Genomic DNA, 21,891 nt, shown 5'->3' with positions numbered 1-21,891 from the left:
GATCGGTGTCAAACACGCCGATCCAACAATGACAGCGTGTGATCAGTTACTGCAAGAAATTCCTAATCATTCGCTGACACCAAAAATCTCACAGCAGGGGCCTAATCGTTGTACGATTTCAGAAAAGATAACGTTGGTTACACACAAAAACCAACTATATCGTTACTGAAATCGTTGTGTGATGGTACATTTTAAACTTGACATATTGAGCAATGCTATTTGTGTTTGTAACATCTCATAGTACAATGAACGACAGCCCTATAAAAAAATGAAAAAAAAAAATGTATAAAATATTGTCAGACATTGCACATCAGTTGTTACAAAGACAAGATTTGTGTATACAGCGCACGGTGTGATTTGGTGCAAACTTTATTTGAGACAATAAAAAATAATTTTTTTAAAAAAAAATAACAATTTTATTAGGGACACAAAAAAAAAGAAATGGGAAATGTTAGGGGGTATCGATATCAGCAATTAAGGGGGATTGATATCCCCCACTTTTGGGGGGTGTTGAGGAGACCGAGGAGGAGGACGAGGGGGAGGAAGCAGCATAGTCTATGACACTAGACGGGATGCCGACATCAATCCAGCCAGTTGACGGTGGCGATCTTGCCAAAGCAGGAGGTGAGGGAGGAGGAGGGACGACCAGTGTCCTTGGCTGGCTACTCCGGCTCCGGGTAGACCCAGGCTGTGTACTCGGTGTACTCCTTGTAGACCCAGGCTGGGTACTGGGTGTACTCCGTGTAGACCCAGGCTGGGTACTTGGAGTTCTCCGGGTCGACCCAGGCTGTGTAGTGGTGGTTGTTTTGGGAGCAGCCATAGCCAAGGTCGTAGTGCTTGTCGTCGTCTTCTTCTTTTTTTTCCTCCTCTCTCCCTCTGGGTGTGGGTCGGCTTCCCGTCTGTGTGCCCTTGAAGGCCTGGCATGATCCGAACTTTGGGGCTGTGTTCTGTGGTGGCGGTGGCGGTGGCGGTGGCCCTCGGCACGCGGAGCTCTGTGGTGGTGCTCTGCAGCAGGAGTCGGAGTCATGGCAGCCAGCGATGGTACTGCGGGCACATTTGTCGCTGACTGCATGACCCGAGCCTGCGGCAGAGCAGTGACATATGCGTTGTTGCAGCCCTGCATGACCGAAATCTGGAGTTCCAGCGTAAGATGTTCAACCATGCCCTTGTGAATGGCACTAAAAAAATGTTTGGCCGGCCTCGAGAGCTCCGATTCGATGTTTTCAAGACGCCGGTCGATATTGGACATTTTATCGCACAGCGCCTTGAAACCATTCTGAAATACGGTGCTCAAATGTAAAAATTCGGGCATGACCGCCCTGTCCGAGGCCCGCTGACGCTGTCGGGAAGACCCGAAGGAAGGAGCACCAGAGGCCTCGGCCAGGGGAATATCTGATGGACCGGCTGCCGGTTCGCCAGATTGTGGTGGTGCAGACCTGCTCTCGCTGTGGGATGGCTGCGACAGTTCAGATGGCGCTTCACAAAGGACCGCTCCAGAGGGTCGGACAGTCTCGCGGGTGCTGCTGTGTGTTCTGTGAAAACATAAGGAAACCATTAGTATACGAAATATAACATTTCACATGCGTCATTAATTAACTTTACCGCCGGTATCCATTGCCGCCGTTAATATTAACCTATTTTTAATATTGACACTGCATATGCACCATCAATATTAAAAAAAAATGCATTTATTTAATTCAAAATAGACACCCATGGTTGCGGTTTGTAACGCCAGACAATTATGCTTACGTTGGAACTGCCATGACGTCACGGTCATGTGACCGAGACGTCATCACAGGTCCTGCGAGCTGAGCAACCATGGGAACATAACCTGCCTTGCAGTAGAAGGTATGCCGTGTCTATTATATTTTAATTTTTTGTGTATAAAAAAACTGGGATACACCTGGATGGGCACTATACTACTCCACTATGAAATATTGCCTGGGCATGGCCAATCTACTATCTTTCTGTGTTCTGTATACTTCTGATTTCAGGGAAATAACTAGTAAGTCAAGCTCACCATTGTAGTAATCCCAGAAGGGAGCCGCTGTGTCAAGTGTGAGAAGACCAGAAATGAATAAAAAATTCGAGGTCACCGAGGCGTGAAAAGTAAAAACTAAATACTTTATTCACTTCAATCAGAAGCAGAGGATGAAACATCAGCACAATACAATAAAAACACTATCTACGCGTTTCAGGTCTGATGTTCCCTGTCACCTGAAACGCGTAGATAGTGTCTATTGTATTGTGCTGATGTTTCATCCTCTGCTTATGATTGAAGAGGATAAAAGTATGTGTTTTTTACTTTTCACGCCTCGGTGAGCTTGCCTTTTTTTCTTCATTTCTATACTTTGTACTTGCCAAAATAAATGGCTGGGCAATAAGCTACGTGGCTGGAATATAGTAGGTGAATATGCATGTTGTAAAAACTAGGTGTGTGCATAGGTACTATACTTACTCTCTGCTTTCAAGGACCGGTCGCAAGAACTGCAATATACGGTTGTATTTGTACACAGAGGTCCTTGAAGCTGCAGCACCACTACGGGTCTGTCCCTCCTTTTTCAGGCCCCTCCTGAAACGGTCCTTCATGGAGCGCCATCTGGTCTTCAATTGTTTAACTGTGTATAAATTAAATTAATAAAAAAGGTTTTAGAGAATATATTGAAAACGATTACGCAACCGTGTGCAATCCCAATAGAAGACATCACAGACGGTTGTGTAATCCTGGCATGATGGGTCACAGCAGCATTTTGGAAATACTTACGAAAACTAGCTTTGCCCTTGGGGGGAGTGCTGTCGAAGCCATCCCACAGCGATTGTGCCACCTCTATCCACAAACGGCGCAATATGCCCTGGTCCGCGTGCCGGGGGTCACGGCTGTCCCACAACGGGCCCCGTGCTTCTATGGATGCCACCATCATATCGATATCCAGTGGGTCATCCAGGGCCCGTTGTGAAACCTAGAATAAATGGAAAATATTAATGTTTGCAAGATAAAAAAATGTTGTCCCTACCTCCTCCACCGCCACCTACCACACACACCACCACCCCCTCCCACCACCCTCCATACCCGCAAAAACAAAAAAATTAACGAAAAAAAAGGAATAGGTTTGAAATAAAAACTTACTCTCCGTCCTGCAACCACAGCTTGGCCCCGTGGTCTCTGCTCCTGCTCCCTCTGTTCCTCCTGGTTCTCCTCCTCACTTGAAGAAGCCTGCAAAATAGTTTACCAAAAAGTTGAGTGACCCATCTACAAATGACAGCGAATATAGTAAGCAATAGTAGATCATGTACTCACCGGACTCCTCAGCGGTGGGGTGTTGCTGGAATCGCTGGCCATAATGCAATTCTGATTCTGAAAAAAAGAACAAAATAACATTGATCCTATGCTCCTATGCACAATCCAGCAATATAAAAAAAAAAAAAAAACATTTTCATTTCAACCACAAAGAACATTGCACTCCAACTGAACTAACTCTGAGCAAACAACACTGCCACATTGATTAAAAGAAACAATGGCAGAGACAACCCAATGCCAGAGTAAACAAAAGCCTAAAGATAAGAAAACTAATCTACAACAGACCCTATGTAGTAATCCCAAAAGAGAGTTGTTTTTTTTTAAAAAGTACAGTATGCATGGAGCAACCCAAAAAACACAATAGATTTTTGAAAGGAAAAAATTAACAACACCCAAAAATTAAGGGCAGAAACGGCAATAAAACACCATACTTTACAATAAAACCGACAGGGACGGATACAATAAAAGGCCATACAACGCCATACATCGCAACCAGAAACATACAACAATGTCTTTACACAACCACAGTGCTGAACATAATACACAACTTGCAATATAAATTATTACATTTAATAAAAGGGCGCAGAATCATTCTATACTACCATACTTTACAATAAAACCGACAGGGCCGGAGATGGAGACGGAGACATAAACGCCATCATATAACGCAAGAATAAAACATCACAACTGAATACAAAAAACACCACCAAACCAAAAAATGGAAAAGAAAAATCTATCCTGGAAAGAACAATAATCAAGGCCGCAGACAATGAAACGCCATCCTATACAACGCCATACATCACAACCAGACCAAAAATACAAAAATATCTTTAAACAACCACAGTGCAGAATATAATATACAACTTGCAAAAACAATTTAAAAAAACATGTAGAAAATGCACAGAATCATTCTATACTTACATCTCTGAACAGCGGATGAATAAAAGTAGAAGTCGTCTGGTGTGATGTCTTGCCTCTAGATGCTGCAGCAGAAGTGACAAACAATCCAACATTTTCTTTATATATGGGGGATGTTTTTATCACTGTTTGCACTGTCTAGACACTGTCTAGACACTTTTTTGTTTAATTTTATCTAACAACGCACGCACGACGCACACACGCGACGCAAGTGCGTTGTCAATAGGTTTCAATGGGAAATTGTAACGCAATGACGACGCACGAGCGACGCAAGTGCGACGCGTGCGTTTTTTTGACGCTACAAAAATGCAACATGTAGCGTCTCCGACACCACCCAGGTGCGGTGAAACGACGCATGCGTCGTGCGTTTTACCGTAAACGCACGACAACGCAACGCATGCGTCCCCAATGATAAAGATAGGGGCGCATGACGCATGCCTAACGTAGCCTAAACAGTGTAGTAGTAGGAGAAATCAGAGGCTGCAGTCTTCTGTCTCCTCTGTCGCAGTAAATCCATGACATATATCTACGGGTTCCCAATGTACCCTATGGGTATGTGCACACGTCAGGATTTCTTGCAGAAAATTCCTGAAGAAAACCAGACATTTTCTGCAAGAAATCCGCATGCGTTTTTTTTTTTTTTGCATTTGTGACGCGTTTTTTTCACATTTTTTTCCCGGAGCTTCCCAATGCATTAAATAGTGGGGAAAAACGCGAAAAATCCTAAAAATCATGTTAATAAACATGATGTGTTTTTTACCGCAATGCGTTTTTTTGCGGAAAAAAACGCATCATGTGCACAAAAATTGCACAATGCATTATAAATTGATGGGATGCATTTGTATGCATATTTAATGTGTTTTTATTGTGTTTTTATAGCGAAAAAATGCAAAAAAAAAAAACGCAACGTGTGCACACAGCCTAAATTTGGTATTCTCGCATCAAGCACACTCCCCACCCTGTTGCACCCAGCTTCAAGCACCCTTCTTAGGCCGGAGTCACACTTGCGTGTGTAATGCGAGAAACTCGCGTGAGTCTCTCACATCAATACCCGGCACTGCCGCCGGAACTCGGGACCGGTGTGTGCGGCTGCATGTATTTCTATGCAGCCGCTCACTCCAGTCCCGAGTGCCTGGTATTGATGCAGGAGACTCGCATTACACACACGGGTGTGACCCCGGCCTTAATGGCATTATCATTCTATCTGTGTAGGGCTACTGAAAAAAACACTGTCCGGAGAGATTCTTCTGTTTTCATGACCAAGTGTAAATGCTCCAAGCTGGCAGACTGCAGAGAGCCACACAACATTACATGAGCCACATGTGGCACCCGAGCCACAGGTTGCAGACCCCTGATTCTATGGCTGCATGACCTGTGCCATGGCCAAAGTTGCATTAAGGAGAACTGTGTATTTAGCAAAGACCAAGCTGGCTTGATAGCAAATCTGGAATCATTCATTTAGGTTTCTTTTTTTTTGTAAAGCCAAAAGCAAAATTCAATACTGCCCTTCTGTCCGGATTCAACCCTGGTTGTGGCTTAAAAAGTTCTTTAAGAAGTGTATATAATTGCAGACTTAAACAACATTCAGGACTACCCAGTATTGTAGCATGGGGTGTCAGAACCTGGGACAATGCAAATATTTTGAAATCCGTTAGCCGTAGGCCATTAGCACCTCTTGAGTTCCTTCCATTAGTCCAGTAAAAAATCCTTATCTCCCAAGCACATGTAATTCACTTAAAAATAAAAATAGTGATTTCATTATAATTTTTCCTTAAGGTACCGTCACACTTAGCGACGCTGCAGCGATACCGACAACGATCCGGATCGCTGCAGCGTCGCTGTTTGGTCGCTGGAGAGCTGTCACACAGACCGCTCTCCAGCGACCAACGATGCCGGTAACCAGGGTAAACATCGGGTAACTAAGCGCAGGGCCGCGCTTAGTAACCCGATGTTTACCCTGGTTACCATCCTAAAAGTAAAAAAAAACAAACAGTACATACTTACCTACAGCTGTCTGTCCTCCAGCGCTGTGCTCTGCTCTCCTCCTGTACTGGCTGTGAGAACAGCGGCCGGAAAGCAGAGCGGTGACGTCACCGCTCTGCTTTCCGGCTGACCGACGCTCACAGCCAGTACAGGAGGAGTGCAGAGCCCAGCGCTGGAGGACAGACGGCTGTAGGTAAGTATGTACTGTTTGTTTTTTTTTACTTTTAGGATGGTAACCAGGGTAAACATCGGGTTACTAAGCGCGGCCCTGCGCTTAGTAATCCGATGTTTACCCTGGTTACCAGTGAAGACATCGCTGAATCGGTGTCACACACGCCGATTCAGCGATGTCTGCGGGGAGTCCAGCGACCAAATAAAGTTCTGGACTTTCTTCCCCGACCAGCGACATCACAGCAGGGGCCTGATCGCTGCTGCCTGTCACACTGGACGATATCGCTAGCGAGGACGCTGCAACGTCACGGATCGCTAGCGATGTCGTCTAGTGTGACGGTACCTTTAGGCCCCTCTAGTTATCTCTTTTATGCTGAAATTGAACATAAAATATCAAAAATTAAAAGTTTTATACATTGTTACATATTTTTTAATGTAACCATTTTATTACCCTAGCCCTAAACCTGACGCTATCCCTAACTCTATTTAGGGCTATGAGAGGTATTCTAAAACTTTGTTTATTGTAACACTAGAGTGTTTTTTTGTTTTGCAGGGGACAACAACTCCCCCAGCAGGACTGTCTCTCATGTCATAAAATTATAAAGGAGAGGTTTGGTGAGAGTCTATGGGAGAGCACAAAACTTTATGCCATGGATTGTGTCAAAAGACTGTGCTTGAGGCTGGAGTCACACATAACGTATAAGAAAATCGGTCCATTTTTCACGACCGAGAATCGCACAAATGTTCTCTGAACAGTCATCCTTGTGCAGTGTGAGGATGCGATTCTCTCGCATCTAAGCATCCGTGTGACATCCGTATGGCGAGATTTTCTTGCTGGCTTGCAAAATGGACATATAACGGATCCATGGCCTCAAATATTTGAGGAAACACATTATATATATATATATATCTATCTATCTATAATATAACGCTGGGAGCGTCACTCTGTCCAAAGCCTTTATAGACTGCGCAGGCGCAAGCGCCGGCGCAGTCTGGCCCCCACAGAGTGACGCTCCCAGGAGATCGCGGTATGCGTAAGCACTGAACGCATACCGCGATCTCCACCGGAGAGTCAGGGACCGTGGACGCGCCAGGAGGGAGGGTAAGTATATTCACCTGTCCTCCGTTCCAGCGCTGCGTGCGGCTCCGTCTTCCGGCTCCTCTGCTGTGACAGAGTCCAGTCACAGGCAGAGGAGCCGGAGTGTGTGTTCAAGAAAATGGCGCCGGAAAGCGCGGACTGCGCAGGCGCCGATTCCTGCTGCCGGAATCGGCGCCTGCGCAGTCCGCGCTTTCCGGCGCCATTTTCTTGAACACACACTCCAGCTCCACTGCAGGTGTGTCTTCAAGAAAATGGCACCGGAGAGCGCGGACTGCGCAGGCGCCGATTCCTGCTGCCGGAATCGGCGCCTGCGCAGTCCGCACTTTCCGGCGCCATTTTCTTGAAGACACACCTGCAGTGGAGCCAGACGATAGGTGAGTATGGTATTTTATTTTTTTTTATATGGCAGCAGCATACGGGGGCATATAATACATTAGTGGCGCAGGATGGGAGCAGCACATGACAGAACGGGCGCAGGATGGCAGCAGCACATGACAGAACGGGCGCAGGATGGCAGCAGCGCATGACAGAACGGGCGCAGGATGGCAGCAGCACATGACAGAACGGGCGCAGGATGGCAGCAGCACATGACAGAATGGGCGCAGGATGGCAGCAGCGCATGACATAACGGGCGCAGGATGGCAGCAGGATGGGAGCAGCACATGACAGAACGGGCGCAGGATGGCAGCAGCACATGACAGAACGGGCGCAGGATGGCAGCAGCACATGACAGAACGGGCGCAGGATGGCAGCAGCACATGACAGAACGGGCGCAGGATGGCAGCAGCGCATGACATAACGGGCGCAGGATGGGAGCAGCACATGACAGAACGGGCGCAGGATGGCAGAAGCGCATGACAGAACGGGCGCAGGATGGCAGCAGCACATGACAGAACGGGCGCAGGATGGCAGCAGCACATGACAGAACGGGCGCAGGATGGCAGCAGCACATGACAGAACGGGCGCAGGATGGCAGCAGCACATGACAGAACGGGCGCAGGATGGCAGCAGCGCATGACATAACGGGCACAGGATGGCAGCAGGATGGGAGCAGCACATGACAGAACGGGCGCAGGATGGCAGCAGCGCATGACAGAACGGGGGCGCAGGATGGGAGCAGCACATGACAGAACGGGCGCAGGATGGGAGCAGCATATGACAGAACGGGCGCAGGATGGCAGCAGCGCATGACAGAACGGGCGCAGGATGGCAGCAGCGCATGACAGAACAGGCGCAGGATGGCAGCAGCACATGACAGAACGGGCGCAGGATGGCAGCAGCACATGACAGAACGGGCGCAGGATGGCAGCAGCACATGACAGAACGGGCGCAGGATGGCAGCAGCACATGACAGAACAGGCGCAGGATGGCAGCAGCGCATGACATAACGGGCGCAGGATGGCAGCAGCACATGACAGAACAGGCGCAGAATGGCAGCAGCGCATGACATAACGGGCGCAGGATGGCAGCAGGATGGGAGCAGCACATGACAGAACGGGCGCAGGATGGCAGCAGCGCATGACAGAACGGGGGCGCAGGATGGGAGCAGCACATGACAGAACGGGCGCAGGATGGGAGCAGCACATGACAGAACGGGCGCAGGATGGCAGCAGCGCATGACAGAACGGGCGCAGGATGGCAGCAGCGCATGACAGAACGGGCGCAGGATGGCAGCAGCACATGACAGAACGGGTGCAGGATGGCAGCAGCACATGACAGAACGGGCGCAGGATGGCAGCAGCACATGACAGAACGGGTGCAGGATGGCAGCAGCAAATGACAGAACGGGCGCAGGATGGCAGCAGCACATGACAGAACGGGTGCAGATGGCAGCAGCACATGATGGAGACCATATACCAATATAAATGCTCACCACCCGGGCGTAGAACGGGTTCAATAGCTAGTATATATATATAGATATATATATATATATATATATATATATATATATCTATATATATATATATTTATATATATCTATATATATATATATATATATATATATATATATATTGTTAGGGCTGGCGGAACGCACCAAATAATTATAGGGATGGTATAAGGTGCGTTCGCAGCCCAGAGTCCACCGTGCAGAGATGACACCTGCTGCTCGGTAATGGCAGACAGTGTATGGCAGTATAATGTGAACACAAGGATTAGCTTCACGCGGTATGAAAGGAAGTGAACCCTGTTGGGTCACAGGACTCTGCCCCAAGGACATGGGGTTAGAGTCCCTCTAAACCACTAGCGCTCGGTGCCTCAACTGCGGTGCCAGGGAAAAACCTAAATAATGATTTACCACTTACCGCCCTAACTAGGTACAGGTAAGCGCACTGGTTGCGCACGGTGCCGTACTGGCCAATGCTGTTGTTAGACGCTATAGATTGTGCCTGGTGCTGGATGGCTCTAACTGGCGCTAGACAGCTCCAACATTTGCAAGCATTCATCAACACTAGGGATGGGAATGATTCGGAGCTTTCTCCAGAACACACGCGCGCACACACACACACACACACACACACACCTGAACATGTGACCCCCGACCACCAATGAGAGGTCGTCCCGTGGGTATGCTCAGTAGAAGAAAAGCAGGACTTAGTCCCTGGAACGTCTGCTCACTTCTGATCAATGCTGGTTACAAAGGCTGAGCCTGGAATGGCAGCTGTAACCAAACACACAGTATCAGCTTGAGCCAGATGCTGGAATCAACATCTCTGCTGAGCAGGCTCCACTGCGGTTGAAGGAGAATGGGAGATCGCAGTGGATATGGTTCGAGATTCCCCCTGTGCAGTGGTGAGAACTCGACACCTAACATATATTTTATATAGTCAGTGAGACACATTTTATATATATATATGTATATATATATATATTTCATACAGAGCTAGATAAAAGAATAGATGGTAATTCATTTGTCGGCTTTTGCTAAATCATTACCGAACCCCAACAGGATATGAGACATGGTTTACATACAGTAAACCATTGCATATCCGTTAGATTTTTATACATCCCTCACTAATAATGTTTGTAGTGTGTGTAACATTTTGGAGCTGTAGGTGTTAAATTAAAGGGTTAATTCATGGAAAAAACTAGCGTGGGCTCTCGCGCAATTTTCTCCGCCAGACAGGGAAAGCCAGTGACTGAGGGAAGCCTAGAGAGGGACCATGGTTATTGGCCCCCAGCTAAAAACATCTGCCCCCAGCCACCACAGAAAAGGCACATCTGTAAGATGCGCCAATTCCGGCACTTGGCCACTCTCTTCCCATTGCCCTGTATCGTTGGCATATGGGGTAATAAGCGGTAAATGTCACCTTGCTATTGTAAGGTGACATTAAGCCTGGTTAATAATGGGGAGATGTCAATAAGACACTTATCCATTATTAATACAATAGTATGAAAGGGTTGAAAATACACACACATTAAGAATAAAGTATTTTAAAGAAATAATTAAACACACAGGTTTAACATCTTTATTACCCTCTCAATCCAAGCGAAGCAGCCCTCGTTCTTCTGTAAAAAAAAATCCAAAATAAAAAAGCAACAATATCCCATACCTGTCCCCTGTACAGTCAAGTCCCATGCTGAAATCCATCTCAAGGGGTTAAATAGTTTACAACCCGGAGTGGTGCTAATGCTACCGGCCGGGCTGTAAACCAGGGAGCAATGAATGAAAAGCTGCCTGCGCATCCTCCCCACCTGACCGGACATGAACTCCGTAGCGTCGGAAAGTTTCTGAACATTTTCCCACGCTCTCAAGTTCACGTCAGGTCAGGTGGGGAGTACGCCAGCCTCAGTGACTACCGCTGACATCACTGAGGCTGCGCAGACTCCTTGCCTGTCGCGGTGAACTTGACAGCGTGGGAAAATGCTCAGAAACTTTCCCATGCTAATGAGTTCAAGTCCAGTCAGGCGGGGTGGCTGCACAGGCAGCTTTTCATTCATTCCTCCGTGGTTTACAGCCCGGCCGGTAGCATTAACTCTGGGTTGTAAACTATTTAACCCCTTGAGATCCATCTCAAGCATGGGACTTGACTGTACAGCGAACAGGTATATACCTATACTATGTGTAGACATTTATTTTATCTATTCTATTGTAACCTGTGATTGTGATTTTACTGTACACCGCACTGAATTGCCGGCTTTTCTAAAGGACACCGGTGCGTATTTCTCACAAGTCACACTGATGGTCCATGTGGTGTGGTGTGAGTTTTTCTTGCACCCATAGAGTCCATGGGGAAAAAAGAAAAATTGTTCTGCATTCGGATGACTTCCAAGTGCGATACGATTTTCACGGACTGACAGAATGGAGAAGATGGAGACTTTTGTTTTCTTCTCCACAGCCAAAAAAAAATATCAGATCACGTTCTGAAAAAACTATAATCAAACTGATGAGATTATGATTAGCATAATTACACAGATTTTCTCGGGTAAGAGAAAAACGCTTGTGTGACCCCAGCCTTACAATAACCACATTCTCCCCTAGGCAAGGATCCTTGTCGTGCCCTAACAGCACCAATAACAAGTGTGATAGAAAACAGTAGAATGAAACACTATGTATATTTTATTGCAAAAGTGCTTTATTTCAAAGGAAAAGGACAATAACATCAGCATTCCCTGCTGCAAAAAAAATTCACATTTGTTAGAAAATCAAATAGACTCGACATAGAGATCAGAAGCTCAGCACATATAGCAGTACAAAACACAAAACATCAGCCATCAATGAATGGATCCACTATTCACCCATAGCCCTAATGACATCAACATCAATCTGGTAATGTGTCCCTTAGGACTTACTACAATGTCTGGTGCTCCGAGCGGTGCCAGCAGTGACCCCCCAAATTCCCATCATAGTTTAGAGTGTCGGGACCCCTGAATAGGAGTATAACTTGGGGAGCTTTATGCCGCTGGGATTAATACAACAGTTACGACATTGGCTTTACAGTAATGTTATTCTCGGATTATATCAGAACCGCACGCAATACCCGGTTTATTCCCTTGCATTGAAATGATAAGTACCATCAGGACCTTTACTGCTGTAGACACCAGATATTTTGTGCTTGATTTGCATATATTAAAACACCTTTAAAAGGTATAAAGAAATTACTTAATCGGCGTATATTCCGTAATATTAAGGTTTCAAAGAAATCACTTCCATCAGAAAATATGAACAGACTGACTATATATGAGAGCACTCCTGTAAATCTCAAATAACCTGCAAATAGGACCCAGTAGTTGTCCTGACACGTCTACTTCTATTCCCCAGAAAATAAGAATGTTGAACCTCTTTTTCTTTACTTATTTTTTAGATGTTCGAACAATGTTCCTCTGATCTTTGTCCTGGAAATGTATGAAAAAAAATGTGTCAACTGGGTGTTCTACTTCTCAATCCAATTAGTACTGACTCAAGCTATGCACAGGGAGAATGGTAGAACCTAGCGGTTAATATATGTCGAAAAAGCAAAACATTAGGGTGCCAAGTCCCCCAGGCAAAGACCAAACCTTCAGTATAAAACAAAGAAGAATGGAAGCAGCACACTGGTTTGAAAAGGTCAAAAATCTTGTGCTATTTAATAGCCCATAATGGAAAGGTTTTGATTCTACCGTGAACTTTCACAAGCCATGAGACAGGTTCTCAGCAGAACCAAAACGTCGCCATTATGGGCTATTTTTCACCTTTTCAAACTGGTGTGCTGCCTTCATTTTTTTGTCTTTTTTTGCTTATTTTCTAGAAAAAATAATAGAGGAGTAGCAAAAAATAGTTTTAAGAAAAAGTGTTTGAAAATTATTATTTCTTTGGAAATGCAACCATGTTCTAAAAAGAGACAGGTCAGGAAACGTTACAAGTCCTGTTCAAGGAGGTTGTGCAGGAAAAGATGCTGATAAACTTTACTTAAAGGGAACCTGTCACCCCAAAAATCGCGGGTGAGGTAATCCCACCGGCATCAGGGGCTTATCTGCAGCATTCTGTAATGCTGTAGATAAGCCCCCGATGTTACCTGAAAAAGGAGAAAAAGACGTTAGATTATACTCACCCAGGGGCGGTCCCGCTGCTGGTCAGGTCGGATGGGCGTCTCTGGTCCGCTGCGGCGCCTCCCATCTTCATTACAAGACGTCCTCTTCTGATCTTCAGCCACGGATCCGGAGCAGGCGTACTTTGCTCTGCCCTGTTGAGGGCAGACAAAGTACTGCAGTGCGCAGGCGCCGGGCCTCTGACCTTTCCGGCGCCTGCGCACTGCAGTACTATCCTCTGCCCTCAAGAGGGCAGAGCAAAGTACGCCTGCGCCGGAGCCGTGGCTGAAGATCAGAAGAGGACGTCTTGTAATGAAGATGGGAGGCGCCGCAGCGGACCAAAGACGCCCATCTGACCTGACCAGCAGCGGGACCGCCCCTGGGTGAGTATAATCTAACGTCTTTTTCTCCTTTTTCAGGTAACATCGGGGGCTTATCTACAGCATTACAGAATGCTGCAGATAAGCTCCTGATGCCGGTGGGCTTACCTCACCCGCGATTTTCGGGGTGACAGGTTCCCTTTAATATAGATAACCAATATCAAACTCATGGGAATCTGACAAACAGAACCTCAACTGATCTGCTGTTATCAGGTCTCGCAGCTCAGTGTACGTACTATTGGTGTTCCCCACTGCACACTGTGTAGTGGCTGCTTTGGGGTACTGCAGCTCAACAGCTATTCACTACATTAGGATTAGCATTCTGTAATGCTGTACATAAGCCCCCGATGTATCCTGAAAGATAAGAAAAAGAGGTTAGATTATACTCACCCAGGGGCGGTCCCAGTTCGGTTCTGGTCCGATGGGTGTCGCGGTCCGGGGCCCCCTATCTTCTTACGATGATGTCCCCTTCTTGTCTTCACGCTGCGGCTCCGGCGCAGGCGTACTTTGTCTGTCCTGTTGAGGGCAGAGCAAAGTACTGCAGTGCAGAGGTGCCGGGAAAGGTCAGAGAGGCCCAGCGCCTGCGCACTGCAGTACTTTGCAGACAAAGTACGCATGCGCCGGAGCCGCAGCGTGAAGACAAGAAGAGGATGTCATCCTATGAAGATAGGAGGTGCCGAACCGGACCGCGACGCCCATCAGACCAGAACCGGTCCGGGACCACCCCTGGGTGAGTATAATCTAACCTCTTTTTCTCATCTTTCAGGTTACATCGGGGGCTTATCTACAGCATTACAGAATGCTGTAGATAAGCCCCTGATGCTAGTGGGCTTAGTTCAACTTCGATTTTGGGGGTGACAGGTTCCCTTTAGTGGAACTGAAAGTAATTCCCTTCTACAATCTATAAAGAACCTCTATCGATAGGACTGCTCCTTACATACTGGAGCACACTGTCAGAAAGACAAAAGCAAAACTTTATTTTACACTTTGTGCTTCTAAATTGAGGCATCCTAAAAAATTACCTGTGTGTCTTAAAGGCGATATCTGTAGGGATAGGAAGCCATTGGCTCCACATACATTCAAATGGCTTTTACAAACCTTTCCATGATTTGGTCAAATGTTTTCAGCATAGAAAATCTTGGTCCATTTCTGTATTGCTACTGGCCTAAGAAAAATATGGCATCCCATAACCTTCCCATAAATTATACAGAGGTCACCTGTTCTAGCCTGGAAGGAATAGCCGGTACTCCCTGGATGATGGTATAACCAGAAGGCTTACAATACAGTGTGGCTCCTCTGCAGTAGAAGGGTTAAGCAGAACGTAACTTCATCGTATTAATATTTTAGTCCTTCCTTGGTGTCAGGCCAAGTGGAGGAAGAATCTAGCGTGTTTAATCTCAGCTCATTCACAAATCACAATGGTCTGTGGTCTACATGGTTGCAGGAATGTCGGCCATGTCATGGAGTCGTTGTTCAATAAGCAGACGGACCGATGTGTACCTAAAAGATAGAAAAACATGAGTATACAAGCTGCAGATCCCACAACCAATGTCACACATAGCTGAGTCCTTTAGGAAATGAGAAACAGTAACTGAAATTTGAGCAGCGTTTCTCCAATACTGCTGGGTAGCGTTTGTAAAATGGGCACTATGTGTTATGTGTGTGTGTACTTGGGACTGTATTAATATCTGAAAAGGGTATTATTGCATAATCTACTATTGTATTACTTATAGAACACTGGGGTCCGACCGCTTGGATTTCCAGCAATCTCGACAATGACAATGCAGAAGGACTCCCAGGCCACCCAGATTTGCAGGGAAACTAAGGTCACCAATGACCTATAAACTGCCAAGGCCAAGCGACACTACTCTGTCCTCCTCCTCCTGGACCTGTCCTCTGCCTTTGACACAGTGGACCATTCCCTATTATTACATACCCTCCCATCCCTTGGCATCACAGACATGGCCCTATCCTGGATCTCGTCATACCTAACAGACCGGACATTCAGCGTCTCCCATTCACACTCCACCTCCTCACCTCGCCCCCTATCTGTTGGAGTGCCGCAAGGTTCAGTCCTAGGGCCCCTGCTCGTCTCCATTTACCCCTTCGGCCTGAGACAGCTTCTTCTCTGCTAGATTTCTAAAACTTAATATGGACAAAACAGAATTCATCATCTTTCCCCCATCTCACGTGACTCCCCCAACAGACCTATCCATTAAAGTAAATGGCTGCCCACTCTCCCCAGTCCCACAAGCTCGCTGCCTCGGGGTAATCCTTGACGCTGATCTCTCCTTCAAACCACATATCCAAGCCCTTTCCACTTGATGCCAACTTCAACTCAAAAATATTTCAGGGTTCCGTACATTCCTCAACCAAGAATTTGCAAATACCCTAGTCCATGCCCTCATCATCTCCCGCCTTGACTACTGCAACCTCCTGCTCTGTGGCCTTCCCTCTAACACTCTTGCGCCCCTCCAATCTATTCTAAACTCTGCTGCCCGACTAATCCACCTGTCCCCCTGCTATTCCCCGTCCTCTCCCCTCTGTCAATCCCTGCACTGGCTCCCATTACCCAAAGACTCCAGTTCAAAACCCTAACCATGGCATACAAAGCCATCCACAAACCAATCTCCTCCATACATCTGTGACCTCGTCTCCCGGTACCTACTAGCACGCAACCTCCGATCCTCACAAGATCTCCTTCTCTACTCCCCTTTTATCTCTTCCCACAATTGCATACAAGATTTCACCCGCGTATCACCCCTACTCTGGAACTCTCAACCACAACATATCAGACTCTCGCCTACCGTGGAAACCTTCAAAAAGAACCTGAAGACTCACCTCTTCCGACAAGCCTACAACCTGCAGTAACCACTGATAGACCAAACCGCTGCACGACCAGCTCTACCTTCACCTACTGTATCCTCACCGATCCCTTGTAGACTGTGAGCCCTCGCAGGAAGGGTCCTCTCTCCTCATGCACCAGTCGTGACTTGTATTGATTAAGATTATTGAACTTGTTTTTTATTATGTATACTCCTCTAGTACTACTGCTGAGTATCCAGGCTAGCCAGATAAGTGTACTTCTGGGTTTCTCTCTGGCGCGGAGTTCTCCTCCTGTTCCTAAGGAGGTACGTGAAACACTCGACGGCCTTTCAGGGAGCCAGGTCTGAGTTGTCTTTTCTAGCTTTACTCTAAGGTTTTATCCAGGTCACGCTGGAACCGCTATGGTCCGTGCTTCTGGATACTATAGTCTGTACAGGAACCGGGTGGGATTCATGCAGTCTTTTCTTAGTTAGATCCTTCACCCCCATGTTTACTCTCATGTGGGCATATCAGGAGCATCGCGGAAGAAGCACTGCAGCCCCTTCTATTTGTAGATCAGTTGGTGTCGTGGGATGGGACCCCTTGTCATTATTAAGTGATGGATATCTCAAGTGTTATGCCATCAGTTACAGAAATGAGAATACTTCTTTAAAGGCCACATTCACATGTTCAGTATTTTACATCAGTATTTAGGAGTCAAAACCAGGAATGGATGGAAAATACAGAAGTGGTGATGTGTTTCTATTTTAGTTTTTCTCTGATTGTTCCTCTCCTGATCTTGGCTTACAAATACTGATGTTAAATACTGATCAAATACTGCTAGTGTGAATGTGGCCTAACACAAAGCGATCAGGCAGCAAAGTACTGATGTTTAATCTGGGTACAAATACTTTACTTTATCTCTTTAAAGCTGCCTCCTTTCATGATTGCTTTGTTAAAGGGAATCGGTCACCTGAATTTGGCGGGCTATGTAAATGCCCTGTTTTTGGTCCGATGGGCGGTGTTTCTTCTTTTTTCCTCCACTCCATCCTTCCCCGCTGCCCACAACATTTTCCGGAATTGGAGTAGGTGTCCTCCATAGTTCGCGCATGCGTAATGCAATCTTTTCTCGCGCAGTATGCTTTGCCCATCTGTGGGCAAAGCCGAAAAGCATTACTGTGCATGCGCCAGTGCACTATGTCCCAAAACACAAAGCAATACTTCCGGAACATAGTGCGCCGGCGCATGCGCAGTAATGTTTTTCCGGAAAATATTGCGAACAGCGGGGAAGGATGAGGTGGAGGAAAAGAAGAAACACCGCCCATTGGACCAAAAACAGGGCATTTACATAGCCCGCCAAATTCAGGTGACAGATTCCCTTTAAAGGAGTACTCTAACCTCTGTAAGTGAATGCAGATCACTACGATATCCCATCACTTAATGATCACTGGGGGTCCCACCCCAGGACACCAACAATTCAGCAAAATAAAGGGCCTGCTGCTCGGCTTCGGAGATGTATCTCCATCGGATAGGTCAGCAATAAAAGATCGGTGGAAGTCAGTCTGCTTATCCCATGTTTGTAATCAGGAGCTCACTGCTCTCCTGCCTCATGGCTTCCTGCTGGTCGAGGAGCGACATGCTACTGATCCGGTCCCAAACTGTGCACTCTTTGATGCTGTAAGCAGAGGTAGCTTTGTAGTACTGAAGGTGCATAAGGAGACTGAAGCTGGCTGCTTCTTGAGATTAGGACAGCTTCAGAGCAGCGCTTGCAAACTATATAGTAAAGAGCTCATAAGCGCTATTGTGGTGCCCCAGGGTCCTGGTCGTCACAGTGGTATTGCTTTCCTCTCGGGGAGAGTGATGCTACATTTGGAGGCAAGAAAGGATAACTGCATCCAGGTATCACAAACATGCAACACATTTCATATTCCAGGCCACTGGGGTAGGGAAAGTTAGTCAGTTCCAGACAGTAGTTAGTTGCTGGCTGAGCTCAGCTCAGTGAGTTCCAGAGCAGAGTCTGAGGAGGACAGAAGGTTAACAGAGCTGTGCATGCCCTCAGAGCTGCAGCTCAGAGAAAGAGACATTGAAAGGCAGAATTGCATTGCAGCGAGCGTGAAGGAAGTTGAAGCAAAGGAGAGGATACCAGAAGGGGACCAGCCCCGCTCAGGCTGCCTCCTTCTGAGGCGCATAATACCGGTAGCCGGAACACCGAGGGAGTAAGGACCTCTACGCCTTATTTCAGAGACCGGCAGGACAGCTAATTGCAGGTTACTTGTCCGCACCTACACCCAGGAGGCACAGTGACACCTACAGAGCCGGGTTATCTAAGAGACCCTATAAAAAGGCTCAAGTCACTAGTCATACAGGTTTTGTCGTATCCTAAATGGAGGACAGAGAGAGCACATCTGTGAAACCCTTAGGTGAAGCCATAGGCAGTGAGGGACTACACCACCGCAGCGCAAGGGAGGGCTACTGATTTCCTCCTGGACAAGGGAACTCTGGACTTGCCTCCAAACCGGCCGGACTCTGCCTGCCCTATGATCTGGTGCCCTGGACTGTGGATGCTGAAGTCTTCAGTAAAGGTAAAGAGACTGCAACCTTGTGTCCTCGTTTTTCTCTGCGCCTCTCACCACACCACCATCTACACACCAGGAAGCCCTGGGGACATACTTCACCTGTGGGAAGGTATACCATCTAGCTGCCATAACATCACCCCAGCGGACCCCTTTAAAGCAGCATCGGTCACCCTGACCGAATACCAAAGGTATCCCTTTAAAGACCTTTCCCTTTTATACGGACGTCCCAAAGCCACGGACCGGGTCAGCCACCGTGACATCCCCCTGTGAACTGCAGGACCTGGTACCGAGTACCCCACGGCCCTTGGGGGGGGCGATCCACTATGCTGAATGCCTAGGAGATCGGTCACCTCTGTAGTCTAGGACGCAAGCAGTAAAAAATAAAATTACAATTTTCTCCTTTCTGGAGAATGGAAAGAACTTTTACTAACAATTATGGTACATTGAAAAGGTTTCTGGTATTTACAAGCACTTTTAACCATTTATAATGGTGTGAATAGCCTTTTAAGAAATCATAGCCAAGTGAGGTAAAATAAAGCCCTGTACACAAGAACGGCCCGTACTAAAAGATGCAATAACATTCAAGTGCCTGGGGTCCATATAAAACCATGTAAATGTTAATGTGTTACAACACTAATTTGTCAGGTAAGAGGAAAGGAATTTCATACTCTCATTTTCATGTTGGCAGAATTAGAATTACCTTCTCATCAGTTTGGAGATTTCTCGATCTTCCTCTTCCTTCAGTTTTTCAATAAAGCTGCTCAGAACAGGCATCTCAAACTTTATATACTGCGCCACCTGAGAAATGCAGAGTCACATATAAGGAAATTAGGCGTATTCTAAAGCTGACCATACACGCGATTACGGCAGTTGATTGCCTCCTCCCCCGATTTCTCCATACACAGGAGTGCCCAGTCGAGCAAAAGGAACGACCACTGACATCCGCTACTCTGGATGCTTCTCTCCCTCAACATCATCTGTCGGGAGAGAGACAGGACAACCCTATATACGTTAGGCTATCAACCAATCACACCAAAAATGGTGGGTCTGGATCACTTTTATCTAATGTGTTTGATGGCCTTTATATGCCTTATATCCTATAATAATTACCCTGACATAGGAAATAAAAACAAAATACAGAAAATGGTGGGCAGAAATGAAAGGACCAGAATTAGCATTTCCTACCACATTATTATCTCAGTCTCTGATAGTGGATGTGAAAACATTGACTAGAATATATACAGACTGTATACAATGTATAATGTTGCCAAGGAGGACAAGAGATGAGTGAATCTATTGAAATTCGAGTTCACAGCTGAGACATGTGTCTCAACTACCAGAGGAGCAGCACTTCTGTTTTTCTCTTGCTACAGCCCTGATTCATAGCTGAGTGAGTAGATCATGATAGTTACATAGTTATTAAGGTTGAAGAAAGACTTTAAGTCCATCTAGTTCAACCCATAGCCTAACCTAACAAGCCCTAACAGGTTGATCCAGAGGAAGGCAAAAAAAAAAACATGTGGCAAAGAATAAGCTCCACATTTGGGAAAAAAATTCCTTCCCGACTCCACATTCGGCAATCAGACTAGTTCTCTAGATCAACGCCCTATCAAGGAATCTAGTGTATATACCCTGTAACATTATACTTTTCCAGAAAGGTATCCAGTCCCCTCTTAAATTTAGGTAACGAATCACTCATTGCAACATCATACGGCAGAGAGTTCCATAGTCTCACTGCTCCTACAGTAAAGAATCCGCGTCTGTTATTATGCTTAAACCTTCTTTCCTCCAGACGTAGAGGATGCCCCCTTGTCCCTGTCTCAGGTCTATGATTAAAAAGATCATCAGAAAGGTCTTTGTACTGTCCCCTCATATATTTATACATTAAAATAAGTTCACCCCTTAGTCTTCGTTTTTCCAAACTAAATAGCCTTAAGTGTAATAACCTATCTTGGTATTGCAGACCCCCCAGTCCTCTAATAACCTTGGTCGCTCTACACCCGCTCTAGTTCAGCTATGTCTGTCTTATACACCGGAGACCAGAACTGTGCACAGTATTCTAAGTGTGGTCGAACTAGTGACTTGTATAGAGGTAAAATTATGTTCTCCTCATGAGCATCTATGCCTCTTTCAATGCATCCCATTATTTTATTTGCTTTTGTAGCAGCTGCCTGACACTAGCTACTAAATGTGAGTTTGTCATCCACCCATACACCCAGGTCTTTTTCATTGACGGTTTTGCCCAGAGTTTTAGAATTAAGCACATAGTTAACATCTTATTACTTCTACCCAAGTGCATGACCTTACATTTATCCCCATTAAAGCTCATTTGCCATTTATCCGCCCAAGCTTCTAGTTTACATAAATTATCCTGTAACATAAAACTGTCCTCCTCTGTATTGATTACCCTGCAGAGTTTAGTGTCATCTGCAAATATTGAAATTCTACTCTGAATGCCCCCTACAAGGTCATTAATAAATATGTTAAAAAGAAGAGGGCCCAATACTGACCCCTGTGGTACCCCACTGCTAACCGCGACCCAGTCCGAGTGTGTTCCATTAATAACCACCCTTTGTTTCCTATCCCTGAGCCAGCTCTCAACCCACTTACACATATTTTCCCCTATCCCCATTATTCTCATTTTATGTATCAACC

At 46.3% G+C, this 21,891-nt stretch overlaps 2 protein-coding genes and 1 long non-coding RNA gene across 6 annotated transcripts in view; all 3 read right to left on the bottom strand.

The window, feature by feature from the left end:
- Nucleotides 1-371: 371 nt before the first annotated feature.
- On the bottom strand, nt 372-3,382 carry LOC138676898 (EZH inhibitory protein-like). Its single transcript, XM_069766588.1, has 5 exons — nt 3,299-3,382; nt 3,128-3,214; nt 2,765-2,960; nt 2,459-2,618; nt 372-1,532 (listed from the first exon to the last, which is right to left on the bottom strand). The coding sequence occupies exons 1-5, from the start codon at nt 3,377-3,379 to the stop codon at nt 452-454; spliced, it is 1,605 nt and encodes a 534-aa protein (XP_069622689.1). The 5' UTR covers nt 3,380-3,382; the 3' UTR covers nt 372-451.
- Nucleotides 3,383-12,021: 8,639 nt separating this feature from the next.
- On the bottom strand, nt 12,022-14,236 carry LOC138676897 (uncharacterized). Its single transcript, XR_011320842.1, has 2 exons — nt 14,011-14,236; nt 12,022-13,367 (listed from the first exon to the last, which is right to left on the bottom strand). It is a non-coding gene; the product is annotated as an uncharacterized lncRNA (long non-coding RNA).
- Nucleotides 14,237-14,608: 372 nt separating this feature from the next.
- The window catches only part of RASSF2 (Ras association domain family member 2), a 98,063-nt gene continuing 90,780 nt past the window's right edge, over nt 14,609-21,891 (bottom strand). For all 4 annotated transcript variants that reach the window (XM_069766585.1, XM_069766586.1, XM_069766584.1 and 1 more), the window contains 2 exons: nt 19,937-20,034; nt 14,609-15,355 (listed from right to left, as the gene is read on the bottom strand). In XM_069766585.1, the coding sequence (XP_069622686.1) occupies nt 15,286-15,355; nt 19,937-20,034 (168 nt within the window). In that variant the 3' untranslated portion in view covers nt 14,609-15,285. The remainder of the gene's footprint in view (nt 15,356-19,936; nt 20,035-21,891) is intronic.

This window comes from Ranitomeya imitator, chromosome 4 (assembly GCF_032444005.1).
Source record: "Ranitomeya imitator isolate aRanImi1 chromosome 4, aRanImi1.pri, whole genome shotgun sequence".
Classification (NCBI taxonomy): Eukaryota; Metazoa; Chordata; class Amphibia; order Anura; family Dendrobatidae; genus Ranitomeya; species Ranitomeya imitator.
The sequence above is the reverse complement of the archived record's forward strand: the minus strand, read 5'-3'. Positions and strand labels throughout refer to the sequence as shown.